At 38.8% G+C, this 27873-nt stretch overlaps 2 protein-coding genes across 2 annotated transcripts in view; one reads left to right on the forward strand and one right to left on the reverse strand.

Moving 5' to 3' along the window:
- The first annotated feature begins 989 nt into the window (after nucleotides 1–989).
- Nucleotides 990–27626, forward strand: pbk (PDZ binding kinase). The gene is made up of 8 exons (XM_072251640.1): nucleotides 990–1072; nucleotides 1237–1329; nucleotides 3758–3857; nucleotides 7619–7761; nucleotides 8418–8587; nucleotides 13190–13319; nucleotides 18535–18696; nucleotides 26324–27626. Exons 2-8 carry the CDS (start codon nucleotides 1269–1271, stop codon nucleotides 26521–26523), a joined length of 966 nt encoding a protein of 321 aa, XP_072107741.1. The 5' UTR covers nucleotides 990–1072; nucleotides 1237–1268; the 3' UTR covers nucleotides 26524–27626.
- The window catches only part of esco2 (establishment of sister chromatid cohesion N-acetyltransferase 2), a 35676-nt gene continuing 35240 nt past the window's right edge, over nucleotides 27438–27873 (reverse strand). The window contains exon 13 of the mRNA XM_072251639.1: nucleotides 27438–27765. Within this exon, the coding sequence (XP_072107740.1) occupies nucleotides 27633–27765 (133 nt within the window). The 3' untranslated portion in view covers nucleotides 27438–27632. The remainder of the gene's footprint in view (nucleotides 27766–27873) is intronic.

The following is a 27873-nucleotide window of genomic DNA, read 5'->3' on the forward strand; positions in this document are numbered from 1 at the left end:
CCGGAAGTTTGGGACCACTGTTATAATTGACTTCTCACTACATTCATGCGAGGAAAATATGCGCTGTGTGTTTAATATTAAATTCGTTAGATAAACCCCTTCAGAAATGAAATTGAGTGTATTGGCCACTTACAAGTGACATAGTTAACTTATCATCTATATTCCGGTCGCATTTAGCTCCACCCCCCCCAACCCCGCCGGGCTGGCCGGTCCTCAATAATATTGTCAATATTAAACCGGTCCGCGGTGCAAGAAAGGTTGGGGACCCCTGGTTTAAACCAGCTGGCTAGCTGCCAAGGAGCTACTATTGATGTCCTACGTGGTGAGGCCAAACTCCCTGTAGACTTGCTTAAAGTTGTAATAGAATAAACATGATAATATAAGTAGCAATTTTAATGTCACATTTGCTGCATATACCCAATTTGGTTAACAGATTAGACAAAATCACTAAACAAAGTATTACATACACCCTTGGAGGGTGACGGGGTGGGAGGATATGGGGCTGCGGGGGGCGGAGGTGCTACATCCCTGAAATGAGTTTTTGCAGGGTGGGATGTCTGAGAATCTCTTTTGTCTATGTATGAGATTAAAGTCGGATCGCACATGAGATTAAATCCAGATAATCGCATATTAGGGAGATTCCTGAATGGCATTGATTTTCAGTGGCTCTTCATTCTGAATGATCAACAAATGCCGGGCCGAGTAGGAAGGGGTGCGATAATTTAGGCGCCAACTTCGACAGAGAGATGTTCCCAGTTACCAGCGCAGGAAAATGGGCCGATCAAAGTAATGATTAAAGCAAAAACTTTGCATATAGTTTTAAACGTCCCCTCCCCACCCCCCCCCTTCGCCAGCGCGTTTACCGTGAGAAAAATCACGGCAGCGGAAGTCAGCGCGCATGCGCACCCGGCCCGCCACCGGCCGCAAGATCGCGGCAACGCGCATGCGCATTCCGCCCGCCGCCGGTTTCTCCCGCTCGTTCCCGTGGTGCACCGGGGCTTTCAAACTGCGAGCGGTGGCTGCGCGCTCGAAAGCGACGGCGAGCGATCACCGGGAGAGTCTGCGGCTGAGGGTGGGGAAACGGGTCAGGTGGTCGGGGTCGGGGTCGGGGTCGGGGACGGGGAGCGGAATTATCGGGGGCAGGGGCGGTGCGGGACTTGAGGGGGGAGGGAGTCACCATTGCCAAAATCCTTGCGTGTAACTTCTCTAAGCTATTGTTGCTGTCTTCCCTCTCAGAATCTTGTCTGGCCGAGTCTGGAATCGCAAGTATGGATAAAGATAACCTTTTCAAATCTCCTTGCCAGCAGGAACGTAAGAAGTACAAGGCAGGTATGAATTAGCAGGTTATTGGATGGTTTTTTAATTAGACAAGGGGCAGTGTAATGTCAGTCCTGACGAAGGGTCTCGACCCGAAATGTCAACTGTACCTCTTCCTATATAGATGCTGCCTGGCCTGCTGCGTTCACCAGCATTCTTTGTGTGTGTTGCTTGGATTTCCAGCATCTGCAGATTTCCTCGTGTCAGTGTTTTCCTTCTGCGTTTAAGTGAATTATCTTTGAGCTCCAACTGAAGTCTTGATCACAAAATGCAGGAAGTTGTTCTTTGACACTACAGTGAATAAATCTGGTGAATAGAGAATTACTGCTTTTAATCCCAGTTTTCATCTGGAATTATCAGCTGGTAAATCATGGCTTTCAAGAACGCTGTCCTGACGTGCGAGTGGATTCCCTTTTATAGATGCTCATTAGTTCATGTTTGGGAAATTGCACAAGACTTGCTGGTTATGGTAACCATAACTCCACAGTTATCCTAACAAGCTGCATCAGTGGTACAGAAACAAACTGCAGTGTGGCAGACAGGAAAACTCTACGACCAGTAGTCATAACTGACTAACACGTCGCTGGCACCAGACTACCTACTGTCAAGGACATTAATACAGAAAGGTGCTGGAAAGGGCCAGTGACATGAAGGATCCCACCCACCCTGCTCGTGGACTGGTTGTCGCACTCCCATCGGGGAGGAGGTTACATTGCATCCACACCAGACTCAAAAGCAGTTACTTTCCCAAAACAGTAAGGCTGATTAATACCTCTACTCTACTCTTATTATTTCCTGTTGGTTACTTTATGTACAGCTTCGTGTCACTTTATGGACATGTGGTCGGTCTATGTAAGCTATTTGTATTGTGTTTTTGTTTAATTATTATTATTATTATTATTATTGTGTTTATCCTTTGTGGGTTTTTCTTTTGTGCTGTACCAGGTCCAGAGTAACAATTATTTCATTCTTACACTTGTGAACAAGAAATGACATTGAACAATCTCAATGTAAATTTATTATTGAAGTACATACATGTTACCATATTCAACTCTGAGATTCATTGTCTTGTGGGCATAGCCAATAACCATAATAGAATCAAAGAAAGACTGCACCAACAAACAGGGCAGACAACCAGTGTGTGAAGGACAGCGAAATGTACAAATAAAGGTGGGGGGGGGAGAAATAATAATAAATAAGCAATAAATATTAACATGAGCTGAAAAGTCCTTGAAAGTGAGTCCATAGATTGTGGGAATAGTTCAGTACTGAAGGAAGTGAAGTTGAGTGAAATTATCACTTCTGGTTTAAGAGCATCACAATTGAGGGGTAATAACTTTCTGAACCTGGTAGTGTGAGATCTAAGGTTCATATACCTTCCAGAAGAGAGCATGACCTAGGTGGAGTGGGTCTCTGATAATAGATGCTTCTTTGCTGTGACGGTGCTCCTTGTCGATGTGCTCAGTGGTGGAGAGAACTGTATCTGTGATGGACTTAGCATATTCACTACATTTTGTGGGATTTTCTCTTCAAGGGCATTGGCGTTTCCATACCAGGTTGTGATGCAGCCTGTCAATACACTCTCCACCATGTATCTATAGAAGCTTGTCAAAGTCTTGGATGTCATGCTGAATCTTCACAAGCTCTTAATGCTGTGCTTTCTTCATAATTGCACGTGCATGCTGGGCCCAGGACAACCCTCTGAAATAATAACACATTGTAATGATGAAAAACACACAAAATTGATTTTTTAAAAATCACTAAATGTGGAGAGAGAGGTGAAATTAGTTTCTATCATTCATAAAAGGAGGCATTTGTAACGTGGGTACAACTTGTACAGTTGCCTTTTCATCGTCATCATTAGTTGCTGTGTACTATGCCGTTGGCTATCATGGTCTTATCCTTGACCATGATTGAAACCGGCAAATTTTTCTACATAAGTGGTTTGCCATTGCTTTCTTCTGGATGGTGCCCTTACAGGACAGATGACCCCAGCCATTATCAATACTTGTCGGGGCTTATCTGCCTGGTGTCAGTGATCGCATAACCAGGACTTTTAAAATGCACCAGCTTTAGACTGTCCACCTCTAATTCGTAAATTGAAATCATACAACAATTAGTTATAAAATCAGTAATGTTGACAAAATAAGTAGCTTTTGCTAATCTCATTCAATTACTGAAATTTAATTGAGTCCTGGACCTCTGCTTGAACTATGAAATGCAGAAGCATTGGGACTTGCAGACTGAAGGCCAAATTCGTCAGTTTGCTCCACCATTGGACTCCCATTTAGTGCATCCATGCAAACTCCACATGACACACTAATAATTAATGCAGTATTGGTTTCAGCAGTTACGTATGAGAAGTTAAGCTGACAGTTGAGTATAATGTTATATTCCTGAAAAAAGTGTGCTATTTTGTTTAACTTTGGTCTATTTACAGATCCTAGTAATGAGAATCGCACTTCTCTGGTCATTCCTGCTTCTCCCTTCATGAAGAAGCTGGGCTACGGTACTGGAGTTAATGTGTATCTTATGAAAAGGTCAGTAAATGAAAAAGTTGAAAGATAGTTTGGGGAAGTACACAATGAAAACCCCCTAAAAGAAATAATACAGGATTCAAATCTAATTGTTCTTCTTGTGTTCAGTTTATTTTTGTAGAAATTAAGACCATAAGAGATAGGAGCAGAATCACCATTCCATCATTCTAGCTGACTCGTATCTAACAGAGTCAGCCAATCATGGGATAGTCTCCAACAGAATAAAGATGTGAAGGATTTTATGACATCTTTATCCTAGTTTTACATGAGACTTCCTTGTCTGTGCTCTCCAACTGCTCGTTATTTATTCAGGTCATTACTGTAAATAACTAACCTTTGTTACATGTTTCACTTTAATCATTGTCTTGAGGTAAATAAGATGAGCACCTTGAGTCTTTTCCTAACTGAATTGTATGTGTATGATTTTCAATAAATATTGATTATTAATGGAAATATATTATTACTTTGCTGGAATGTCTTTGAGGAAGATGACAGTTCTCGATGTTTCTCACTACCAGTCATTGTGGGTTACTGCCAGTACATAAATAAAATCATTCAGAAATCCAGACTATACAATAGAAAATAACAAACTGTATATAATCTATTGAGTATGATTCTGATACAGATTTGAGCAAACATAAATGTTGGTCAGTTTTTCTAATTAAAATAACTTGGGTGATGCTTAAAAAGAGGTTATGGTTTAGAAAGGGATAATAAATCACAGATTAGTAAACACTTGTGGAAATTTGGTTTTAATTTGTACTTTATTTGGAAACAGGTTAGTTGGCATTGCAGGAGACTGGGATGGAATGATCTAGCTGATCGGGTTGTACTTACTTTATTGTATAAGATTAAGTTATTTTTGGAAGTTTGCCTGATGCAGTTTGATGCTCACAAAGATCACTCCAGTACAGAGTAGTGGCAAATGGAATGCATGTACGCAGTGCTTATGATGGGAATGCACAGAAGGCCATTCCCAAACAGTAGACTATAACATGTAGGAGCAGAAGTAGGCCAGTAGAGGGAGCATACAACATCCCAAACAACTAATTTCAGTGAGATCCTTTCATTTTCACACCTAATTAAAGGGCCGCAACAGTTGGGAGTTGCTGCTTCATTGCTCCAGTGACTCGCGTTCAGTCCTATTCTTGAGTGGCATTTGGAATTTGCATGCTTTCCTTGTGACCACATTGGCTTTCCCGGGGTGCTCCAGTTCTCCCCTTTCCCGAAAATGCAGAGATTAATAAGTTTAATTAATCTTTGTAAATACGTAGGTGAATGGTAAAATAGAAACCATAGAAACTACAGCACAGAAACAGGCCTTTTGGCCCTTCTTGGCTGTGCCGAACCATTTTCTGCATAGTCCCACTGACTTGCACACGGACCATATCCCTCCATACACCTCCCATCCATGTATCTGTCCAATTTATTCTTAAATGTTAAAAAAGAACCCGCATTTACCACCTCATCTGGCAGCTCATTCCGTACTCCCATCACTCTCTGTGTGAAGAAGCCCCCCCTAATATTCCCTTTAAACTTTTCCCCTCTTACCCTTAACCCATGTCCTTGGGTTTTGTGGGGAGAGTTGATGGTAATCTGGAAAGAATAAAATAGGTTAGAGTAGGATTAATATAACTGAATATTTGATGGTTGGCATGGACTCAAGCCAATGAGACTAGGTAGAAAAACAGTTCAACATGTCGACTAAATGGGCCACAGGGTCTGTGCTGTAGTACTCTGACTATGACTGATTTCAGGGTTTAACTGATCAAATACTGTATAAGAAATCTTAAAAGCTTCTATTTAGTCATAGTCATACTTTATTGATCCCAGGGGAAATTGGTTAAGTGTGCTTCTGCATTGCACTTTATACTTACAAGTCCAATTCTCTAATACATCTTAATGTCTATTAAGTCTTCAAATTGTGCCAAGGGAATCCATGATGCACTGCTCAATGCATCTGCAATAGAGCATATCGATATGTTTGTTATTATTTCATCGAAAATGCTTCATAACAGGAGATTGTCTTTGAATAATGACTGAAAGAATAACTTTGTCACAAATAAAATAAATTGCTTGCACTTTTATCATAGTTGATTCTGTCCATGCAAATTTGCCCATTCAGGAATGTGTGCTATTGCCTAATTCTACAACTTTTTTTTGATGTATTGTGTTAGGACCCTGAAATATACGTTTGCATTTGTCAGTACTTTTGTAGTTGAATAGTACATATCAATGAGTATATCGGATTTAAAACTACTAAAACTATTTTAGTCTTGTAAATCTCCTAAAGAAATATTACAATACTATCCATGTACCATTGTTAATATTTCTGGTGAATAATCAGTAATAGTAATCCTGTTTCATTTTTTTCAACTTGATTACCAGTTTAGTTAAAATATGACCCATCAGTTGCCTAGGTGACAATGTTGTTCATTCGCCTTCTGTTGGTCACTATCCAAAAGCTGTGAATTTTATATTTGTCAATATTATTGATCATGGATCTCATTCCTCAAAGAATGTAATTTGTCCATTGCCATCCTACTTGTGGATCACGTGTTCTAAATTTAATATATAGGTTTTTATTAATTACTTTAATAACCGGTAATGAAATCCCAGCTCAGAATTTTTTGTAAGTGACAAATTGCCTGCAATCATTGTTCCTCTCATGCTGTGTTTGTGCTCAGCCTGCACTGGATCCTAACCATCAACCTGACCAGTGAAGGCAAAGTCTGGCAGTTTTGACAGCCCATATTTCTGGAGGTGTGGCTTAACTGGCTGCGAAAGCATTTATGGATGGGGCATTCCACTGGAAGGTTTTAAGCTCCACAGAGCATTTTCAATCAAGTAGAACTGTTAGAGAAAATCAGAAATGTTCAAAACTTATCTAAAGTTTTGTTCAAAAGTTATCTAAAAATAAAATCTAAGAAAACAACAATATTTAAGTTAATTCAGCTTGTTTCCAGTTATCTGAGACTTGTATCTTGCCTTTGCAATCACTTTTTCTAAAACTGAATGAAGTATGATTCTGCCTGATTGCAGGTTCTGAGACACATTTTACAACAAAATGATTGTATGGGAGTCCCAAGTTTCTTGATGTCCTTGAGTGATTTTCAGATCTATTCAGGCTCTTAATTCAGAAGGTTTACAGCACGTGACGTGTTGAATTTGTACAACTCTATTCCTGTGAAGGATCTTTGGTGCATTAACTGCTTCTCTTTGCACTGATGCTGCCTGACCAGCTGAGTATTTCCAATATTTTATTTTAATGTAAGAACAATTCAGTTCCCACTTTTTTTCCCTTTTATCTAAATACCTTCATATTGATTCTTGACTCCTCCACAAATGGGAATAATTTCTTTTTATCTTTACTGCTTACACCCTTTGTGATTTTTAATGTCTGTTAAGATGCTTTTTCAGTGTATAAACATAACTAAGCTTTTATTAATTTCATGACAATATTTGGCCACATTACATAAAATTCAGCCTGTAAATACTATCAATTTCATTAATTTCAATACTGCTTTAACAAAATTAATTAATTCTCCCCCAACATTTTTAATGTATGTAAGAACTCCCAAGGCTTGAGTTTAGTGATAACAGTAAGCTGCCCTTTAGAACTTTCATAAATTTGGTGTCTATGAAAATATATGGGATTCCTAACACTGAAAATTACATGAGTTTGGACATTTTCAATATTATTGGAGATGGAATATAAAGCTGTGGTGTTGAGATATTGTTTTCATCAAGTGTTTTGCACTTAGATCCCCCACAGGTACATCAAATTCTCCATGGGCTGTGAAAAAGATTAATACCCAGTGTAATGTGAAGCAGCAAGGTATTTACCTGAAGAGACTTCAGGATGAAGCGAAGCGTCTGAAACATCTTGAGCATCCTAATATTGTTGGTAGGTTTATATGTATATCCTGGAAGTATAGAATATACTTGACCAAACATTATTCAAAAAAAAATAGAAAAATGAAATGCCTCCGGTAGCAACACGTAACGGGTGGGTTCATTGGAAATTGTAAATTGTCCTGTGATTGGGTCAGGGTTAAATCAGGGTTTGCTGGGCGGTGTGACTTGAAGGGCCAGAATGGCCTAATCCACACTGTATCTCTAAATCTAAAAAAAAATTATCTTCCAGGAATACAAAATATAATGTGTTTTTTGGCCTTTTAGATGGAACATGAGCAGGTAAACTAGTCAGCTGAGTTAAGAGTATGTAAAAGGTTGAATTCCACAGACAGAACTAAATAATGCTTCAGTTTTCTTGCCAGAATTTTGCCAATACAAGTAGCTTAACTTGTTATCTGTCGGCAGGACATTGATAGTGCTGTGTTTGTGTAAGTTACAGGGACTACATCTGTAAGGTATCTTTAGGTGTCCTTTGATATTAGTTATTGTTTAATAAATGTGCTCACAATGTTCCCATTTACTTATGCTATTATTTATCAAGTTTAGGTAATTCTTCAGTTTCAGATTGACTTTTCTTAAAATTATAGGAATTGCTATGTATTCGGGTTTTATAGATTTATACTTTCACTCAAATTTTGTTTGCAGGTTATCGAGCTTTTACTGAAGCAAATGATGGAACACCATGTCTGGCTATGGAGTATGGAGGAGAGAAGTCTTTGAATGATCTGATAGAAGAAAGGAGTGAAAGTGGCAAAGGGCCTTTTCCTGCCTCGACCATCTTCAAAGTGGCCTTGCATGTGGCCTATGGATTGAAGGTACAGCGTTGTAGTAGCTATGGGACTGGGTTAATTAATTGAATCGAAATCTTACTGTGGTACTGAATCAAAGTGATGAGGTACAGGAAATCATTCAGCCCATCTCCACTCTCCATTTCTTTTCCAAGGAAAATATTTATCCAATTCCCTTTGGGAGTTTTTATGCAATCTGCAGCCATCATCATTATGAGGCATTAAGACCATAAGATGTAGGGGCAGAATTAGGCCATTTGGCTCATCGAGTCTGTTCCACCATTTCATCTTGGCTGATCCAATTTTCCTCTCACCCCCAATCTCCTGCCTTCTCCCCATATCCCGTCATGCCCTGACCAATCAAGAATCTGTCTTAAATATACATAAAGACTTGGCCTCCACAGCTGCCTGTGGCAAAGAATTCCATAGATTCACCACTCTCTGGCTAATGAAGTTCTTCCTCATCTCCATTTTAAAAGGATGCCCCTCTATTCTGAGGCTCTGTCCTCTGGTGTCAGACTCTCCCACCATGTTCATCTGTCGTCGTCGATGAAGACCTCGACACCATTGGTGTCGAGACTAGCGCTTGACTTGGATTTAAGTGAGGGAGAGTTGCGCAGCATCAGCCTCACTCTCTCTTCCCAATTCCCGTCTGGATCCAGTGGCAAGACAGAGTCGAGACGGCTGGAGATGGGACTAGGCGCAGTGGATGACCAGGACGTCTTCTATGTCTTGTCCTGCTCAACACCTTCTACGACGCTTGCAGAGACCGCCTTTTTGACCATTGGACCTTCCATTGGTCTCATATGCTCAATCCACCGGAGTCTATCTTCATGTGCTGGGATAGACATCTCCCTATCAACGGTTTGAGACCTGTTGGCTACCCTCACCTGGTGTAGCTGGCTTGTCGAAGCCGTTGCCCGGGGTGTGGCTGCTGTCGCATGCAAACAGTTATGGGGAGCCACAGGTGAGAGCTGAGTGCAAGGTGGGGACCAAAGGTGGACTAACCGCCCTGAAAAGGACGCAACATAGGAAACATCCTCTCCATATCCGTTCTATAAAGACCTTTCACCATTTGATAGGTTTCAATGAGGTCAACCCTCATTCTTCTGAATTCGAGTGAATACAGCCCAGAGCCATCAAACAGACACATGATAAGTGGCCCAAACCTGCTCACAATACTCCCAACAGTGCCCTATAAAATTTCAACATTACATCCTTGCTTTTATATTCTAGTCCAATGTGCTAACATTACATTTCCCTTCCTCACCACAGTCTCAACCTGCAATTTAACCTTTAGGGAATCCTGCAGAAAGACTCCCAAGTCCCTTTGCACCTCAGTTTTTTGTATTTTCTCTCCATTTAGGAAATAGTCAACACTTTCATTTTTTTGTCCATTCTCCTAATCTAAGTCCTTCTCTAACCACTCAAAGCTACCTGCCCCTCCATCTATTTTCATACCATCTACAAACTGCAACAAAGCCATCAATTCCATCATCCAAATCATTGACGCATAGCGTAAAAGGAATCAGTCCCAACACAGACCCCTGTGGATCCCACTAGTTATGGAAGCCAGTTAGAAAAGAATCCCTTTATTCCCTCTCTTTGCTTCCTGCCAATCAGCCACTGCTTTATGCTTGCTAGAACCTTTCCTGTAGTACCATGGGCTCGCAGCCTCATGTGTGGTACCTTGTTAAAGGCCTGAAAATCCAAGTACACGAGGTCAACAGATTCTCCTTTGTCTATCCTGCTTGCTCCTTCTTCAAAGAGTCCCCTTGAAACCATGGTGACTACGGCCTATTTTATCATGTGCCTCAAATATCTTGAGACCTCGTCCTTAATAATTAACTCCAACATCCTCCCAACCACTGAGGTCAGACTAACTGGGCTATAGTTTCTTTTCTTCTGCCTCTCTCCCTTCTTGAAGGGTGGAGTGACATTTGCAATTTTCCAATCTTCTGGAACCATTCCAGAACCTGGTGATTCTTGAAATATCATTACTAATGCCTCCACGATCACTTCAGCCTCCTCTTTCAGAACCCTGGGGTGTACACCAGATAGTATGCCACTTGGGACAGGAGACTTGACAAACAGGATCATTCATGTGAACTTGTGTGGCTGTTAGGCACTACGTCATGCTTAGAGCAAGCAGTTTTTAAATAGCATCACTTGTTTGTATTCAAGAAGCAGTGATTTCTGTCACTCATAGTTGGCGGGAAATAAGCAGCAAGACAATTTAGAATTGTTTTGCTTACTGCAGATTCAAGTATTCAGTCTTGGAGGTGCCAGAAATAGCGGGACTGAAAACAAAACAATTTCATTATTTCAAGTAGTTTGGAACTACGAAGAGTTTGAAGGTGCAGTATCAACAGTCATCTTGACTGTTACAATAAAAATGAAGATTTGGAAAATGCAATCGTCAAATGTATTGTATGAAGGCAGTCCATTTCTGCACAAGGTGTCTGAGCTCATTTTGTTCATTTACAGTCAATCGAAGGAACACAACAGTCTGTTGGTTGTCTGCTGTATCCAAGAAAGACAGTGAAACCTGTGTGGGAGAGTTTTTAAAGTGGAAAAGGTGTTGCACTGGGATAGTTCCACTCTCTCGACCTTGGAAGTCTGGGTTCAATGGTACAAGTAGTCGTCACAAACTGGGGTCTTTGGTTGAAGTGGGTAACCATCACTACTTCTTTTCCCTTATCATGCCTTTTGCACTGCAAAACTACCTTCTTGGCCATTTGATCTACTGTTGGTCTCATGCGCCCAGTCTGCCAGAGCTGACTTCACATGGTAGGACAGGCCTGTCCCAGTGTCACCGGGGTATGAGGCTGTCACTACCCTCACCTGGTTTAGCCCGCCATTTGATGTGGTGTACTGGGGTCTGGCTGCTATCACAAGCATGTGGCTACTTGGAGCCAGAGGTGAAAACTGAGTGCCCAGTGGGAACCAAAGGTGAGTGAACTCCCCCTGTGGACACCACAAGCCCCTTCACCGGAGGTGCTACCCTTCCCTGGATACCCTATATGACAGTGTACACTGGATGAATAATGATTAGGAACTAATACACAGTTTTATGGTATTGTAGTAGCATTGATTGGGCTGGCTGGTGCTGTAGTGGCATCACCACCTGACTTTGAGGCGGATGGTCTTGAGTTTGAATCCGGTCGGGTCCCAACCTGGGCAGCAGCGGTATCTGCATGGAAGAAAGGGCTGGCAATCTACTTCCGTGTCCTGCCACAAAAATTGATGGATAGATACGCTATCCATTAGGTCGCCATGACTCGACGGCATTCCACAACAGCAACAACATTAAGTAGCATTGAGACTGTTCTATATTTCATTTAAATGCATAATTTGTTACTCAGTTAAATGGTAGTTTGTCGTTTATATATCTTTCCAACTATCTTCATGAAGCTTTGGCTAATTGGGACAGCCACTTAATTGGGCCAAAATGTTCTGGTCTCAATGTGTCCCAATTAACTGGAATCCACTGTCTAATGTTATTTCTGATATTGATTATATGTCAACATTTTGATCTCCTAATTCATCTCTGCAATGTGAATCTACAAGAGGAAAATTTGATCCTCTTTCCTAGTTGTTGTCAGTGCAATATGAGATTGTTGTTGTATGGCATCAGTCCCAGCTGGTCAGCTTTGTTGTGCAGTCTGCCTCTACTCTCCCATTCTCCTTAACCATGACATCCCTTACCAGTAGTAGCACATTCTGTATCCCGAGGTAAAAATCCAGTTTCCTAAATTTCAGAAGTTCTGATGGCTTGATATCTGGTTCATCTATTAGGAGACTAGGTCCTGTTATCTGTGGACTTACATCTTTGCAAGACATGCCATGGTCAGGATTATGAGTCAGTCTGGAGCCAGATCTGGGGTGTGAAGTGTACTTGGGCTGAGTCTAAGGCCAGAACTGAAACTGAGCTTGTTTGATGAGCTGAAACTTGCAAACTGAATCTCATTGTGTGCTTTTAAAATCCGAGTTCACTCAATTATTATAATACCGTCTAACATAGTTTTTTAAAGATGAAATAGAACCGTATGAGAGTAATAGAAATAAAATCAGGTAGTCCAGAAAATTTGCAGATTCAACGCAACCAAAGTCCTGATGGTGCTGGATTATTAGAATATTGATTTGTGGTAATGTCATGGCTCCTGTTAATTTCAGATTGATTTAATGGATAGATTCTGTTTTGCAATCATAACAATTGGCCAATAGGTGTATTTTATTTTGCCATAATTTGCTTTTGTTCAATTACAAGCATCTGGCATTCCTCAAAATGTGATCATCTATCTTTGCTGCTTTGAACAACTTGATATGGTTCAGGTGGCAAATATGGACTTTTATCCTGACATCAAGATTAGGAAATTTTCATGCTTACTCATTTTTGACTTGAAACAAATTACAATAGCGTTTTTACTTCAAACATTTCACATTTAGAGCTGCCTACATGTGGGATGGAAATGAAACAGAATAAAATGTGCTTTTTTTAAAACTAGTTTTTAATTCACCCAAGAACATTATGTAGAAAGACTGGATTCAAAGATCAATATGTAAATTGTTTTTTATATAGAATTCTAACATTCAAACATTTAATAACTTGATTTTTAAAATTTTTAGTACCTACACAATGAGAAGAAATTATTGCATGGAGATATCAAATCTTCCAATATAGTCATTAAAGGAAACTTTGAGACGATTAAGATCTGCGATGTAGGTGTTTCACTTGATTTGGACGAGAACATGCAAGGTATGTGACAATGGTATACTTGTAGATTTGTTTCATTAGGAATGTCTTGACAGGGTTGGAATTTTTCAGTTTCTCTTTTTGATTTCACTTGGGGACATTTCTTTGGTTTTAGACTTCTCAAAATATTGTCATTTTGTTATTTTAAAAAAATTAGTCAAAACATGCAGTCTGTTTACTAGTCAATTAGTAATTACAATACCTGCAAATTCAAAGTCATGTTAACATTAAAATTTTGTAATTCATTCTTTGTGCCACAGTGTCATTTATTACAAAAAGTACTCCTGAGATATTTGTATAATTAGTGCATATTAATCTGCAGAGTAAACTGGAAAAGTAGATCGGAATCGGGTTTAATATCACCAGTATATGTCATGAAATTTGTTGAATTTACAGCAGCAATACATAATAACAATAAAAACATGAACTGCAGTAAGTTGTGTATATATACATTTATTAAATTGTTAAATTAAGTAAGTCGTACAAAAATAGAAATAAAAAGGTAGTGAGGTAGTGTTCATTCAGAAATCAGATGGAAGGGGGTTAGAAGCTGTTCCTGAATCGTTGAGTTTGTGCACCTTTAGGCTTCTGTACCTCCTTCCTGGTGGTAGCAATGAGAACAAGGCATGACCTGGGCGATGGGGTTTTACAACTCTCTGTAGCTTATTTCGATCCTTTGCAGTAGCTCCTCTCCTCCCCCACCTCCCACCCCCATACCAGGCAATGATGCAGGCAGTTAGAATGCTCTCTGTAGTTCATCTGTAGAAATATGCACGTGTTTCTGGTGACATACCAAATCTCCGCAAACTCCTAATGAAATATAGCTGCTGTCGTGCTGCCTTTGTAGCTGCATTGATCTTTTGGGTCCAGGATATATCCTCAGGGATATTAACACACAGGAACTTGAAATTCTGATCCCTCTGAGGACTGGTGTATGTTCCCTCGCCTTGCCCTTTCTGAAGTCCACTATCGGTTCTTCGATCCTACTGAAGTTGAGTGTAAAGTTCTTGCTGCGACGCCACTCAACCAGCTGATAAATCTCTCTCCTGTATGCCTTTTTGTGACCATCTGAATATCTGCCAACAATCGTTTCATCAGCAACTTTATAGGTGTCATTTGACATTTAAAATTGAGAAAATCGTAACACATATTTTAGTTTGCATATGCTGTGCTATTTTAGCAGCTGTGACTTCAGAATATGATACTGACACTGCAAAGAGTATCACCAAATATTGGCTGACTCTGGCCACTGCATATTGCATTCAGTACACTGGTGCTAGATTTGTAGGGACTGTTCTGAAGAGGGTAGAATCTGGTAAAGAAGATCCTTTTGAGCTAGATAAAATCAGATTTAATATTATCGGCGTATGTCATGAAATTTGTTAACTTTACGGCAGCAGTACGATGAACTATATGATAAATATTTATAGAAAAAGGTTACATTAAATATATATGTGTTAAATAGTTGAGTTAAAATAAGTAGTACAAAATACAAGAAATAAAAAAGTAGTGAGGTAGTGTTCATGGGTTCAATGTCCATTTAGAAATCAGGTGGCAGAGGGGAAGAAGCTGTTCCTGAATTGCTGTATGTAATCCTCCAGTCTTTTCAGACTTTTGTACCACCTTCCCAACAGTAACAATGTGAAGAGGGCATGGGTAGTACGGGATCCTTAATGATGGATGCTGCCTTCCTAAGGCACCACTCCTTGAAGATATTTTGGATACTACAGAGGCTGCTATCTATAATGGAGCTGACTAGTTTTATAAGTTTCTGCAACTTGTTTCGATCTTGTTCAGTAGCCCCACCCTCCCCCGCTCCCATATCAGATGGTGATGTAGTCAGTAAGAATGCTCTCCAGAGCACACTTGCAGAAGTTTGAGTGTTCTAGCTGACAAACCAAATCTTCTCCAACTCTTAATGAAACGTAGCCGCTCTCTTGCCTTCTTTGTAGCTGCATCAGTGTGTTGCGTACAGGTTAGGTCCTCAGAGAACTGCAGGTTAGATCCTCAGCTATTGCCAACTACAAGCCAACTGGTTGGACTGCCACTTGGCCCTCCAATGTAAAACAACTAGCGATCAGACTAACCTTTGAAAGTTTGACATTTGTCCCAAAAACTTAATCATTACCTAAGATGTGATACATGGTCAAAATTATTGCCTGCGCATAGTTTTGGCTAAAGAGAGAGATATGAAAAAACAATTTTCCAATTTTTGGTTATTAAAATCAAATAGTTCAAGCTTTAGGTATTGTTCTAAATTAACAAACACATTTTAAGATTTGAAATGCTTCATTTTACATAAGTGATTGTACTTGCATATATTTTATTCTCAATATAATGATACCTTATGAAACCACTATATGTTCCTCTATTCCCCATTCTGACCTTTCAACATTCCTCGCTTCGTATTACTTACCCTGGGTCTTCTCCCCTTTCTCCTCTCCTATCAGATTCTTTCTTGTCCAGCCCTTTACCTTTCCCACCTACCTGGCTTCACCTATCTCCTTTTAGCTAGCCACTTTCCCCTTTACCACCTTTTTATTCAGGCATCTCCTCCCTGGAGAAGGGTGTCAGCCTAAAACATCGACTGCTTATTAATTTCCATAGAACCTGCTGAGTTCGTACAGCATTTTGTGTGCATTGCTCTGGATTTCCAGCATCAGCAAACTTTCTTGTGCTTATGTTTTCAGTAAAACCAATTTGAATGTATCATAGTTGCAAGGATTAGTGCAAAGATGCATCAGTTAGATTTTTAAATTGCTGTCACTGAACTGTGAAGCTGTTAGTATTTCCTTAGTGGACAGTAATAAAGACCAAGGTATGAACTAAATGGCAAAATAAAAGATTGTAATTTTCCTAAGGAACAGTCCTGAGGGTTTCATGGTTAGCACTGTCAATTTTTTTTGGTGGGGGACAGCAGAAATATAGTATATGACCTTATTAAAAAAATTCTTATTCTTTAAAAAGTAAAACACTAGGGGCAACACCATTTGTAAGTGTTAGTCGTCAGTGGTGTTCATAATTCTGATTTGTTTCAAAAGAAATGTGTTCTTGTGTTACCACTGATTCCAAAGTATATTGCCATCAAAATGAAAGGAATGTTCAGACATCTGCTATTGCTTTATTTCTGTGGGGTGTTTATTTTAATAACAGGCTCAAAGACAAATTCAAAGTTTACTGTTCATCTAAAGTGGCTATGTACTAAAATGTTGAAGTTACTCCTGGTTTAGCATAAGAATGTACAAATAAATCAGATCTCATTCATCTTGTGAAAAATCTCCATCTGGAAAAGAGATGCTAAACTTTTCTTTTGATCAACATTGTGAGCAATTCCAAGGGCCACTTATAAGGAACTTTATTTAGCTATGATGATCAGAATTAATATCCTTAGCCGCAAGTAGTTTACTCTCAGCAATCTGATATCCATTGGAATTCAGTTTTGGTCACCTGTACCATACAATGAAAAGCTTTCGTTTGTGCGAAATCTGGACAGATCATGCTACAGTATATGGAAGTAAATGAGAGTATGAAACGGCACAAACCTTTAAAATAGCCAAACTATATATTATTGCATTGCTCATTCAAACAATGTTTTACACTGCAATGTTGTATTTTGAGGCTAAATAGTGCTAATGTAAAAAACAACAAAAAAAAATCAATAACTACTAGCCCTCACACTAAGTCCTGGATCTTCAAATAAGATGCAGCTAATCACTGTGCAACTACACTACCCTTATGTATCAACATAAATAAACTTGGAAAGATCTTTTCACCTCATTTTGCGTAAACCAAAATAAAATTCAAATTTGTTTTTGAAAGAATTTAATAATTTATTAGATTTCTTTTCTGATTGAATGAGAATGCTGAATTCATAAATAATAGATAAATGGAAGTTTACAGTAGGTGAAGATAAAAATGCCAGTGTGCTAATAGCTAGTTCCTATTCAGATTCCTTCAAAACAACAGTAATTTAACAATAATTTCTTAACTTGGTGTTGAAATCATCAGTCTTTGAAAGTCTATAATTTGCATCTTTATCATTTATTAATTTTATTCTATTTGCTGCTTTACAAATTTTAATTAGTGAATCAAAAATTTACTAATGGATGATTTCTGAGGATCATATTAGTAATATAATATAACAGGCTTTCTTTTTGACAGTGGCCAATTAACTATCAGCTTGTACATTTTTTTGTACATACGGAGGAACCTGGAATTCACAGTCGGTCATGGAGAGTTTGTGCAGTCTGTATAAAATTGAACTGGGGTTGGTAGAGCTGAAAAGCATTAGTTCTTCTGGCTGTTTCCCTGTGCTGCACCATTTTTTCAGCAGAGGGGGCACAAAATGGGTTTTCAAATGATTGTAATTCCCAAAAGAAAAGGAGTAAATTCCATGATTCCTGTAGTTTTAAAATCAAGATGGCTGTACAGAGAAAACTTCCTTTGCAATACTTAGTGCAAAATGTGGAGGTAATGAAAGTTTAAAAATTGTAAGTTGAATACTCTTGGGTCAACTGAAAACAGTGAATAACTTCAGTTATTCCCCAAGGTCCTTGATGATTTGAGCAGAGGTTCCCAAACTAATACTGGGACAATCCACAATTTTGTGACTCCTTAGAAGGTGTCTGCTTACATATAGGAAAATTAATGAGGTGATATCAGCCCATTTGTGTGTAGAAGTCTTGAGCTACATAGAAAGATGTTGCTTGCCTTGTGAGACAGACTAGGTAGCGAGGTATCCTATATGTTGGTTATTTAAGTTCATTCATTTGACTTCATTGCAATGTACATATTTAGCTTTGTAAATGAAAGCAGCCTTGTATATTAATCTTAAATCTTATTTCAAATCCCAAATTTTATCCAAAGATGTCCACAACCATTCAATGCCCCCAATTGCACTAACTGTTTTGACAGCCTGTGTTTGGTGTAATTTATTTGTTATCTAGTCTGTACTGTGAGTACCCAACCCCTATGCTACACTGGGCCATTGAGTTACAAGGGGTCAGGCTCCCTGCATCAAAACAAACAGCATGGCATGGGTATTGGAAAATCTGCAGTAACATTCTTTCCTGAGGCTGGCTGATCTATATCTTTGTAAGCATGACAGTAAGCTTTAAAAAAAATAATAATTTGGTACTTTAGATTACCAGCTTTGTCCTTGTATTTTGAATGCTCACTCTGTCAAGTTTGATCATTGCATTGTCAATTTATTTTTTAGTGAGTGATCCAACTGCGACATACATTGGCACTGAGCCATGGAAGCCAAGAGAGGCTCTGGAAGAAAGTGATCCAATTACAGACAAATCGGACATCTTTGCCTATGGCCTTACCGTGTGGGAAATGATGACTCTTTCTATGCCTCATATAAATTTTTCTGAAGGTAAGCTTTCAATTCTGCATTCTTTTAACTAGGCGGGATAATTCGGCCTTTTCAATGAATTGATTGTCAATTAGTGACAAGGTCTTGTTTCCTTTTTTTTAGGGGGAATTAAATGGAGGGAAATTTTCTATATCAATAGTTTAATGTAGTCATTTTGGCTCATTTGCTAATGCCTCTGAATTAGGAAATTATAAATTCATATTCTACTCCAAACAAAGCAAGCACAGGCCCTGTTCTAATACTGAAGAAATGAAGCATACAGAACACTTTTTACCTGACTGGAAATAGTAGATATTAATCACAGCATTGAAGTAACAGCGTCTTCCAGATGAGGATTCCACCTTCAATTAATATCAGCATCTTAATGATCTTTATTGCTTTTTTTAATCTTGTGTTACATGTTTCAATAAAGCCAAAGGCAATTCCTTCAATTAGAGCCGAGAGACAGGAACAAGTATAGGCCATACGTTCATTTTGAGCCTGCTACACTATTTATGAAGATCATGACCCAAATCTTTTTCCTCAAATCTTTTTTTCTAATATTAATTCAATAATGCCGAACAATCTGTCAATCAGCTTTGAAAGAACACCATGAACAAGCCTCCATGGCTTTGCAAGGCAGATTTCCAAGGATTTATCACCCATAAAGTGAAAATTTCTCGCCTCTATCTTAAATGACTAACTTCCATTCTCAAACCTTGCCCTTAGTCGTGGACTCTTCAGTCAGGGGCAATGTCCTCCTAGCATCTACTTTGTCAAATCCATTAATTTTGCAAGTTTCAATGAAATCAGTCCCTAAATGTTCAAGAAAATAGTTTGTCTGCATTTCTCTTCATTTGGCCAATCCAACATTCCTGGAACCAGTCAAAAGAATCTTCACAGCACTCTTTCAATGACAGATGTATCTATTCTTTGATAACACAATCAGAATCATACACAGTATTGCAGGTGCAGACTCTAAAGTGCACTGTACAATTGCAGAAGCTTACATTACTCCTGTAATCAAACCCTCAATAAAGGCTAACGTGTCATGTTTCTTCACAATTACTTTTTGGCCTTTAGTTACTTGTGTCCCTTTAAACAATCAAATGTGCTTAATTTCATCATTAAACAAGTGCTGCTTTTCTGTTATGCATGTCAAAATAGACTCTCATTTTCCCACGTTATTTTCCATCTGCAATGTTCTCATCTACTGACGTAGTTTATTCCTGTTCCATCTAAGCCTTTTATCCTTTGTTATTGCAATAGTATTGTTGGAGAACTTGTAGCTATTTTCGATGTAATTTTTGCTATAGATTTTGAATAGCTGGAGACTAAACAGCTAATCTGGGTTATCCTACCATCATAGCCAGCTAATCTGAAATCTGTGTATTCATTTCCAATCTTTGGTTTGTCTATTAATTGATTTCAATGCATTACCACCAATTCCCTGTGCTCTTGCCTTGCTACTGTGCAGGACCTTATCAAAAGCCTTCTAGAAATACAAATACACCCCATCCACATGTTTCTTCTTGTCCTCCAATAGTTACATCCTCAAGCAACTCTAAAAGATTTGGCAAGCGTGATTTTCTCTTTATAAATCCACGCCACCCTGCTCAGCCCTCTTATTGTGTACAAGATCTGCATTTTTAGATACGAAAGACAACGGGGTGACCTGCTGGGGCACCCTTTGAGAGAAGGGTAATGCAGTCTGATGTGACCAGAATGAACATTAAATTTTCCTGAATGCTATTGGTATCACTTTGCTTTGGAAACTGAAGTAGAAAACCTCAGTTTAATAAAGAAGAACGACACGTAGCAAAGCAAATATAGCTCCTCCTCATTTAACGAAGTACACTTTTGATGGCATCATTTCTGGTTTATCTGCCACCCTCATGCCTCTTGTTGTCTTTCCGGAGACGTGCAGTCCTTTCATCGCCTGTCTCTTCATCTCTTCTGCTGTTTGTTCTTTGTCTCTGATCCTGGAGATGTGAATTTCTCAGCTCCTTTGTCTCTTCCTCTCTCCTCCTCCTGTGCCTGCTTTTGTCATTCTGAGACGTGCAGCCCTTTCATCCACCGTCTGTTCAGCTCTTCTGCTGTTTGTTGTTTGTCTCTCCTCTATAGTGTCTTCTTCTCTCATCTGTTTTTGTCCTGACTCTTTGATCTTGGAGTCATGCAGCCCTAGCCTCATCTGATTCTTGTTGTCTCCCTCTCCTTGCCGTTTTCCAACAACGTTTGGCTTCATCTCTTGACCATAATGTCCCCCTTCCCTTTCCATGCAGCATAATTAGGCTGACCATTTTTTTTTTTACCCTAATGCTGGATAGAAGATACGAAGCACTAATACCAAAGGGTGCTGATTATTCTTGATGTGGTTGGCGCTCTCCTAAATGGACATGATATAGTTACTGCTGCCCTTTGACTGCAGCAAAGGATTTTATGGGTGTTTCGAAGTACGTCATTATAATAAGATTTAATTATCTCTTATTGATGGGTGGCAGTTTGATCTGTCCCAATCCTGCACATGCTGATGGTGATTAGCAGAATGTGACCCATCAAAATAGAGCTGCCCTGCCCTTTTGCTCCGGTAGGTGTCGCTGCTGAGGCTGGCTGTGCACGTGCGTTGGGTTGTCGCGTCCCGATTTCCATGATGGCCAATCAGGTCCCAGGTGAAAGCGAACCTGTTGATTTTTGGCGAATGAGCAGTTTTATAGGAATCTATAACCCTGAACTTTCCCTTTATTCTGTAAGTTAGCGCATTTTAATTCGATTTAGCCAAAAAAAGTGCCACTGTAATGCACCGTTTGCGCTAATTGGAGGTCACAAACAGAGCATGAGAGTTTCAGTAGTATATAGATTGCAGATACATAATCTTACTATGTCATCTGTTAAGAAAAATACTTCAGTAAAGTATTTTAACTGTTGGGAATTAATTCATTACTGAAAATAGTTTGCTCGTTAAAAGTTAATTTCAGATTTTTGTAAACTTAAAAGGCCATTTGCCATTTTGAATCATGTATAATGGTGTGTTTCTCATTTTAATGATGAATAATGGAGATTTTATTGGTGTTCATTTGGTTTATTTGAATTTGCTGTCTTGAAGTTCTTTTTATTAAAAAAAACTTCCTGTGCTCTGTGTAGCAACGGTTTTAACTAATTCTCAAGTCTGCAGCAATGGCAATCAAAATTAAATATTAGAATAACTATTGCATTTAAACAATGCAAATATCAAAATGGAAATTGTACTGTGCAATTAAATAGCTTTGGAAAGTAATGTATCTAATGTACAAAGCAAAACACTAATTATAACTGCCATTACGGGGGAGAGGGTTCTTGGGAAACTGAAAGGTCTGAAGGTACATAAGTCACCTGGACCAGATGGTGTATACCCCAGAGTTCTGAAAGAGGTGCCTGAAGAGATTCTTGAAAAATCATTACTAATGCCTCCAGAATCAATTGATTCTGGCATGGTTGGGAAGATGTTGAATGAGGTCTCGGGGTACTTGGAGGCACATGATAAAATAGGCCCTAATAAGCATGATTTCTTCAAGGGAAAATGTGGCCTGACAAATCTGTTGAAATAACAAGCAGGATAGACAAAGGAGAATCAGTTGATGTTATGTACTTGGATTTTCAGAAGGCCTTCAACAAGGTGCCACACCACATGAGGATGCTTAACAAGTTGAGTCCATGGTATTACAGGAAAAATAATAGCATGGATGGAGCAGTGACTGATTGGTAGGAGGCAAAGAGTGTGAATAAAACAAGCCTTTTCTGGTTGGCTGCCCGTGACTAGTGTTCCACAAGTTTCTGTGTTGGGACTGCTTTTTGCATTGTATGTCAATGATTTGGATGACAGAATTGATGGCTTTGTGGCCAAATTTGCGGACAATACAAAGGCAGGTAGTTTAGAGGAAGCAGGAAGGCTACAGCAGAACTTAGACAAATAGTAGAATGGGCAAAGAAGTGGCAGATTGAATACAGTGTTGGGAAGTGAATGGTCATGCAGTTTGGTAGAAGTAGTAAAAGCATAGACTATAGTCTAAGTGGAGAGAATATTCAAAAATCTGAGGTGCAAAGGGGCTTTGGAGTCCTTGTGCAGGATTCTCTAAAGGTTAATTTGCAGGTCGAGTCAGTGGTGAGGAAGGCAAATGCAATGTTAGCATTCATTTCAAGGGGAATAGAATATAAAAGCAAGGATGTAATATTGAAGCTTTATATAAAGCACTTGTGAGGCCAACTTGGAGAATTGAATAGTTTAGGGCCCCTTATCCAAGAAAGGATGTGCTGACATTGCAGAGGGTTCAAAGGAGGTTCACAAAAATGATTCAGGGATTGAAAGGTTTATCATATAGAAACATAGAAAACCTGCAGCACAATACAGGCCCTTCGGCCCACAATGTTGTGCTGAACATGTACTTGCTCTAGAAATTACCTAGATGTTTTTGATTCAATTTTAGTTTGCCTTCATTTTTACATGGAACTGACATAGAGATGACATAGTTTATATGAAAGAGGATGTGCTGGACCTTTTGGAAAGCATCCAGTTGGATAAGTCACTGGGACCCTCCAATCCTCTGGAACCTCTCCTGTCCTTATTGATGGTGTGATGGTGCAAAGATCATCGCCAGAGGCTCAGCAATCTCCTTCCTTGTCTCCCACAGTAGCCTGGGGTACATCTCATCCAGTCCTGGTGACTTATTCAACTGGATGCTTTCCAAAAGGTCCAGCACATCCTCTTTCATAATACCTACATGCTCAAGCTTCTCAGTCTGCTGTAAACCATCCCTACAATCGCCAAGATCCATTTCTGTAGTGAATACTGAAGCAAAGTATTAATTAAGTATCTCTGCTATCCCCTCCAGTTCCATACACACTTTTCTACTGTCACACTTGTTTGGTCCTATTCTCTCACGTCTTATCCTCTTGCTCTTCGCATACTTGTAGAATGCCTTAATCCTGCCTGCCAAAGCCTTCTCGTGGCCCCTTCTGGCTCTCCTAATTTCATTCTTCAGCTCCTTCCTGCTAGCCTTATAATCTTCTAGATCTCTATCATTACCTAGATTTTTTGAACCTTTTCTTCTTGACTGGATTTTTAACAGCCTTTGTACACTAGTTCCTGTACCCTACCATCCTTTCCCTGTCTCATTGGAACATACCTATGCAGAAGTCCACACAAATAGCCCCTGAACATTTGCCACATTTCTGCTGTACATTTCTGAGAATATCTGATTTCAATTTATGCTTCCACGTTCCTGCCTGATTGCCTCATATTTCCCCTTACCCCAATTAAACACTTTCCTAACTTGTATGTTCCTATCCCTCTCCAATGCTATAGTAAAGGAGATAGAATTGTGATCACTATCTCCAAAATGCTCTCCCACTGAGAGATCTGACACCTGACCAGGTTCATTTCCCAATACCAAATCAAGTACAGCCTCTCCTCTTAAAGGCTTATCTACATATTGTGTCAGGAAACCTTCCAGAACACACCTGACAAACTCCACCCCATCTAATCCCCTCACTCACGGGAGATGCCAATCAATATTTGGGAAATTAATATCTCCCATCATGACAGCCCTGTTATTATTACACCTTTCCAGAACCTGTCTCCCTATCTGCTCCTTGATGTCCCTGTTACTATTGGGTAGTCTATAAAAAAAACACCTTTCTGTTCCTAACTTCCATCCACAAATCCCTCCATGACTTCCTCCTTCTGCAGCCGTGACACTATCTCTGATCAGCAGTGCCACGCCCCACCTTTTTTGCCTTCCTTTTGGAAACATCTGTAGCCTGGCACTCTTAAGTAACCATTCCTGCCCCCTGAGGCATCCAAGTCTCTGTAATGGCCACAACATCATAACTCCAAGTACTGATATTGATATGAGGAGCGTTTGATTGCTCTGGGTCTCTACACACTAGCATTCAGAATGAGGGGTGATCTCATTGAAACCTATCGATTGAAATGCCTTGATACAGTGTATGTGAAGAGGATGTTTCCTATGGTGGGAGAGTCATAAGACTAGAGAACACAACCTCAGAGTAGAAGGATGTCCTTTCAGAATGGAGATGAGGGGGACTTTCTTTAGCCAGAGGGTGGTGAATCTGGGATTTGGTGGATTCATTGGGTATATTTAAAGCAGAGGCTGATAGATTCTTGATTAGTCAGAACATGAAGGAATACGGAGGGGAAGGCAGGAGATTGGGGCTGAGAGGGAAAATGGATGTCATGATGAAATACTGGAGCAGACACGAATAGGCCAAATAGTGTAATTCTGCTTCTGTATCTTATAGTTGTATTTAATATCGTGTACTGATCTAAACTCTACATTCTTATTATGAGTTCTGCTGTTGATTGAAATCTTTCACATCATCTTTGGGAACGCTGCTTGAAATGTCTGCTTTGTTGCAACCATACCTTCACACTTGCACTCCTGAAATTTAGTCTCAAATTTTAGATACTTCCACCTGCACTTCAAACACCATTCAATTGCTGAGAATTTGTACTTAGTTTTTCTATTCATTCCTTTTCCCCAAAATTATCTGCTTCATCTCATGTTTTTACTTTATGAAAAATTAAGGAAGAAACCATAGATGCTGTCTATCTGGGAAAAGTTCATCTGTTTATGCTTAAGGTTCTATACTTTCCACTTCTTGGTGTTGATCTTGTTGCCCTGATCGTGTAATATTGACAGTTCAGGAGCACTTTGTTGAATCTGCACCTCTGTAAGTGTTTTATTTCCTCTTCTGTGAAGTGATCTGTATTGTGACTTGATCTGCAAATTTTCTACATTTTCCTGAATAGTAAATAAACATCGCAGCCTGTTTATTTTTCCTCCTTCATGGGTGGTTCATGTAATGTAGTGAAGGAAAAAAAATCAAGTTTCTTCCTAGTGACCCCTGAAGTAATAAATACCAATTTCTCTAAGTATTTAATACCTTTACCTTAGTAGATAATGTTAATAACCTTGGTGCTCATGCAAGAGTATAATAGCTGTATTTGAGAGATAATTATGCCTATGGCTACCTGGTTTATTTCACTTTCATCGTGGGGTTGTCCTGGACAGTTGTTCAATAATAAAGATGCAAAGTATTCTCGGGTAGTATCTGTGTGACAGAGAGCGCTCAGTAAATGCACTCCACACATGCATGCACACACTTCCATTTTAGTAATGGGGACATGTATGTTTGTATACTGTATTTAAGGTAGATACTTGTTTATTTTGTAATATGATTGTAATTACATTGTGGTGAATCTGATTCACGTGTAGTCTTAAGTTAACTTTGTGGATAATTAAAGAAGGTAGCTGTCAGAAATTCACACTAGACAAAAATAGTATGAAGCTATTGTGATTTCTGATAAATATCTAGTAAATATCGGCAGTTTTCTTCATTAATTTTTGTAAGGTTGCTTTTTGACGCACCTAATAAACACCCTTGTACAAAAGTGCTAAACGACTCTAGCCATTTTTCCTTTGATCAAAACTCCCATATCTAACAATTTGAAGAAATATTTATTATTTTATCATTTTTTTTCATCAGGTGCTATTAAGGTGGAGTTCCCTACTGATTATAAAGTATTTATTGGCTCATGTTCATAGTGTGCTCATAGTTTTTGAGATGACAATTTGGTTTTCCTCCACTGTAGATTCTTTCAGCGAGGATAGCTTCGATGAAGATGCTTATTATGCAGCTTTGGGAACACGACCTGCACTCAACATGGAGGAACTAGATAATTCATACAAGGAAGTTATTGAACTGTTCCTGGTCTGCACGAATGAAGATCCTCAAAAACGTCCCTCTGCTGCACAGATAGTAGCAGAATTAGAGGCAATAAAAAAGGAATGATTTATTTTTGAGGTTTTCTCATTCTCCAGCCTTGAAATCTAACCTTATTCTCATTTGCACTCTTTAATACTGTTTTGTTTGGTATAATAGACTTGTGTACATTGTTTTTAAACACTAACTTGTTTAATAACCGTAATAATAAATCTTAATTATACATTTATACGTGCAGAATTTACTATAATTTTCTTTAGATTTAAATCTGGCCCACTGAAGAAGAAAATGCTACAGAGCAGCTACTCTCCCAGTCTACAGCAGAACGTCAGTGATGCAAAACTCATTACATTGTTTAAATGTTTGCAGATGTATTTTCTCAAGGTAGAAAATGGAGTTCTGATGTTGCAAAAACCTTGCTAAAGCGTGTATTATGATTGCTTATTAAACTCTCCATCTGCTATTGCTTGGTTGTACTTGCTCAGTTGATCAAGATTTGTTGTAATCTTAGATAACTTCCTAAATTGCTCACTATACCTTGATATTTGTGTCATCCATAAATTACTAACATTCTCTTCCAACTTGTTAACTGCTTCCAATCACTCACCTGTTCCCAATAATGCATATACAAACATCAATTTCAGTTCAGTAAACTTCAAAAGGCATTGTGTTGCAAGTTTATAAAATATTTGACTTGCAAAAAAAATGCATGGTGCACGTTCTGGAATGGAACAAAACTTATCTTAATTTACTGCCGTTTTCCATAAGGCTAATTTTTCTTTAGAAAGTCTTGAAATAAAAAGAGGACTTAAGGTATAATAGGACATAAGTTAATTTAGAGCTTGCGTGTTTCTTAGCAAAACTGGATTAAATAGCTGAAGATCAAGATGTAGTCAATCACAAATGTTTAAATACTTTTAATGAAATGTATTTGAACTATAATTCTATGTAGATCAAATTCAGACATTTGACAAACTTGTTCATACTTTTATTTATCAATTAAAATTTTTAAAATCAATATGGATATCATCTCATGACTGTTAACTGCAATGGACAAAATTACAAGACAGACATTTCTAGTATTGAACACAAATTGATTTACACGTTGTGATTTTAATAGTTATTCTGTTGCAAAATCTTTGCTAATACTTCAAATGATTACCAAAATAAACAATTATTCATGCTAATAAGTTATAAACAAGAAAGTTTGGAGTTTGACTATACTTGGTTGCAAAGAGCTTGCCAGATGGTGTTGGGTCTGAGAAGGCAATTTCATTCTTACTCAGGTATGTGCCATATATGAAAGTGTTTCTGAAAAAGATTCAAGTAGGTTAAGTGCTAGTTAAAATTATAAATATTGCAAATGATTAGAAAAAATGTATTCTCTGGGGACGTTTCAGAGAGGGGGAACAGGAAGGA

This window comes from Mobula birostris, chromosome 2 (genome assembly GCF_030028105.1).
Source record: "Mobula birostris isolate sMobBir1 chromosome 2, sMobBir1.hap1, whole genome shotgun sequence".
NCBI lineage: Eukaryota > Metazoa > Chordata > Chondrichthyes > Myliobatiformes > Myliobatidae > Mobula > Mobula birostris.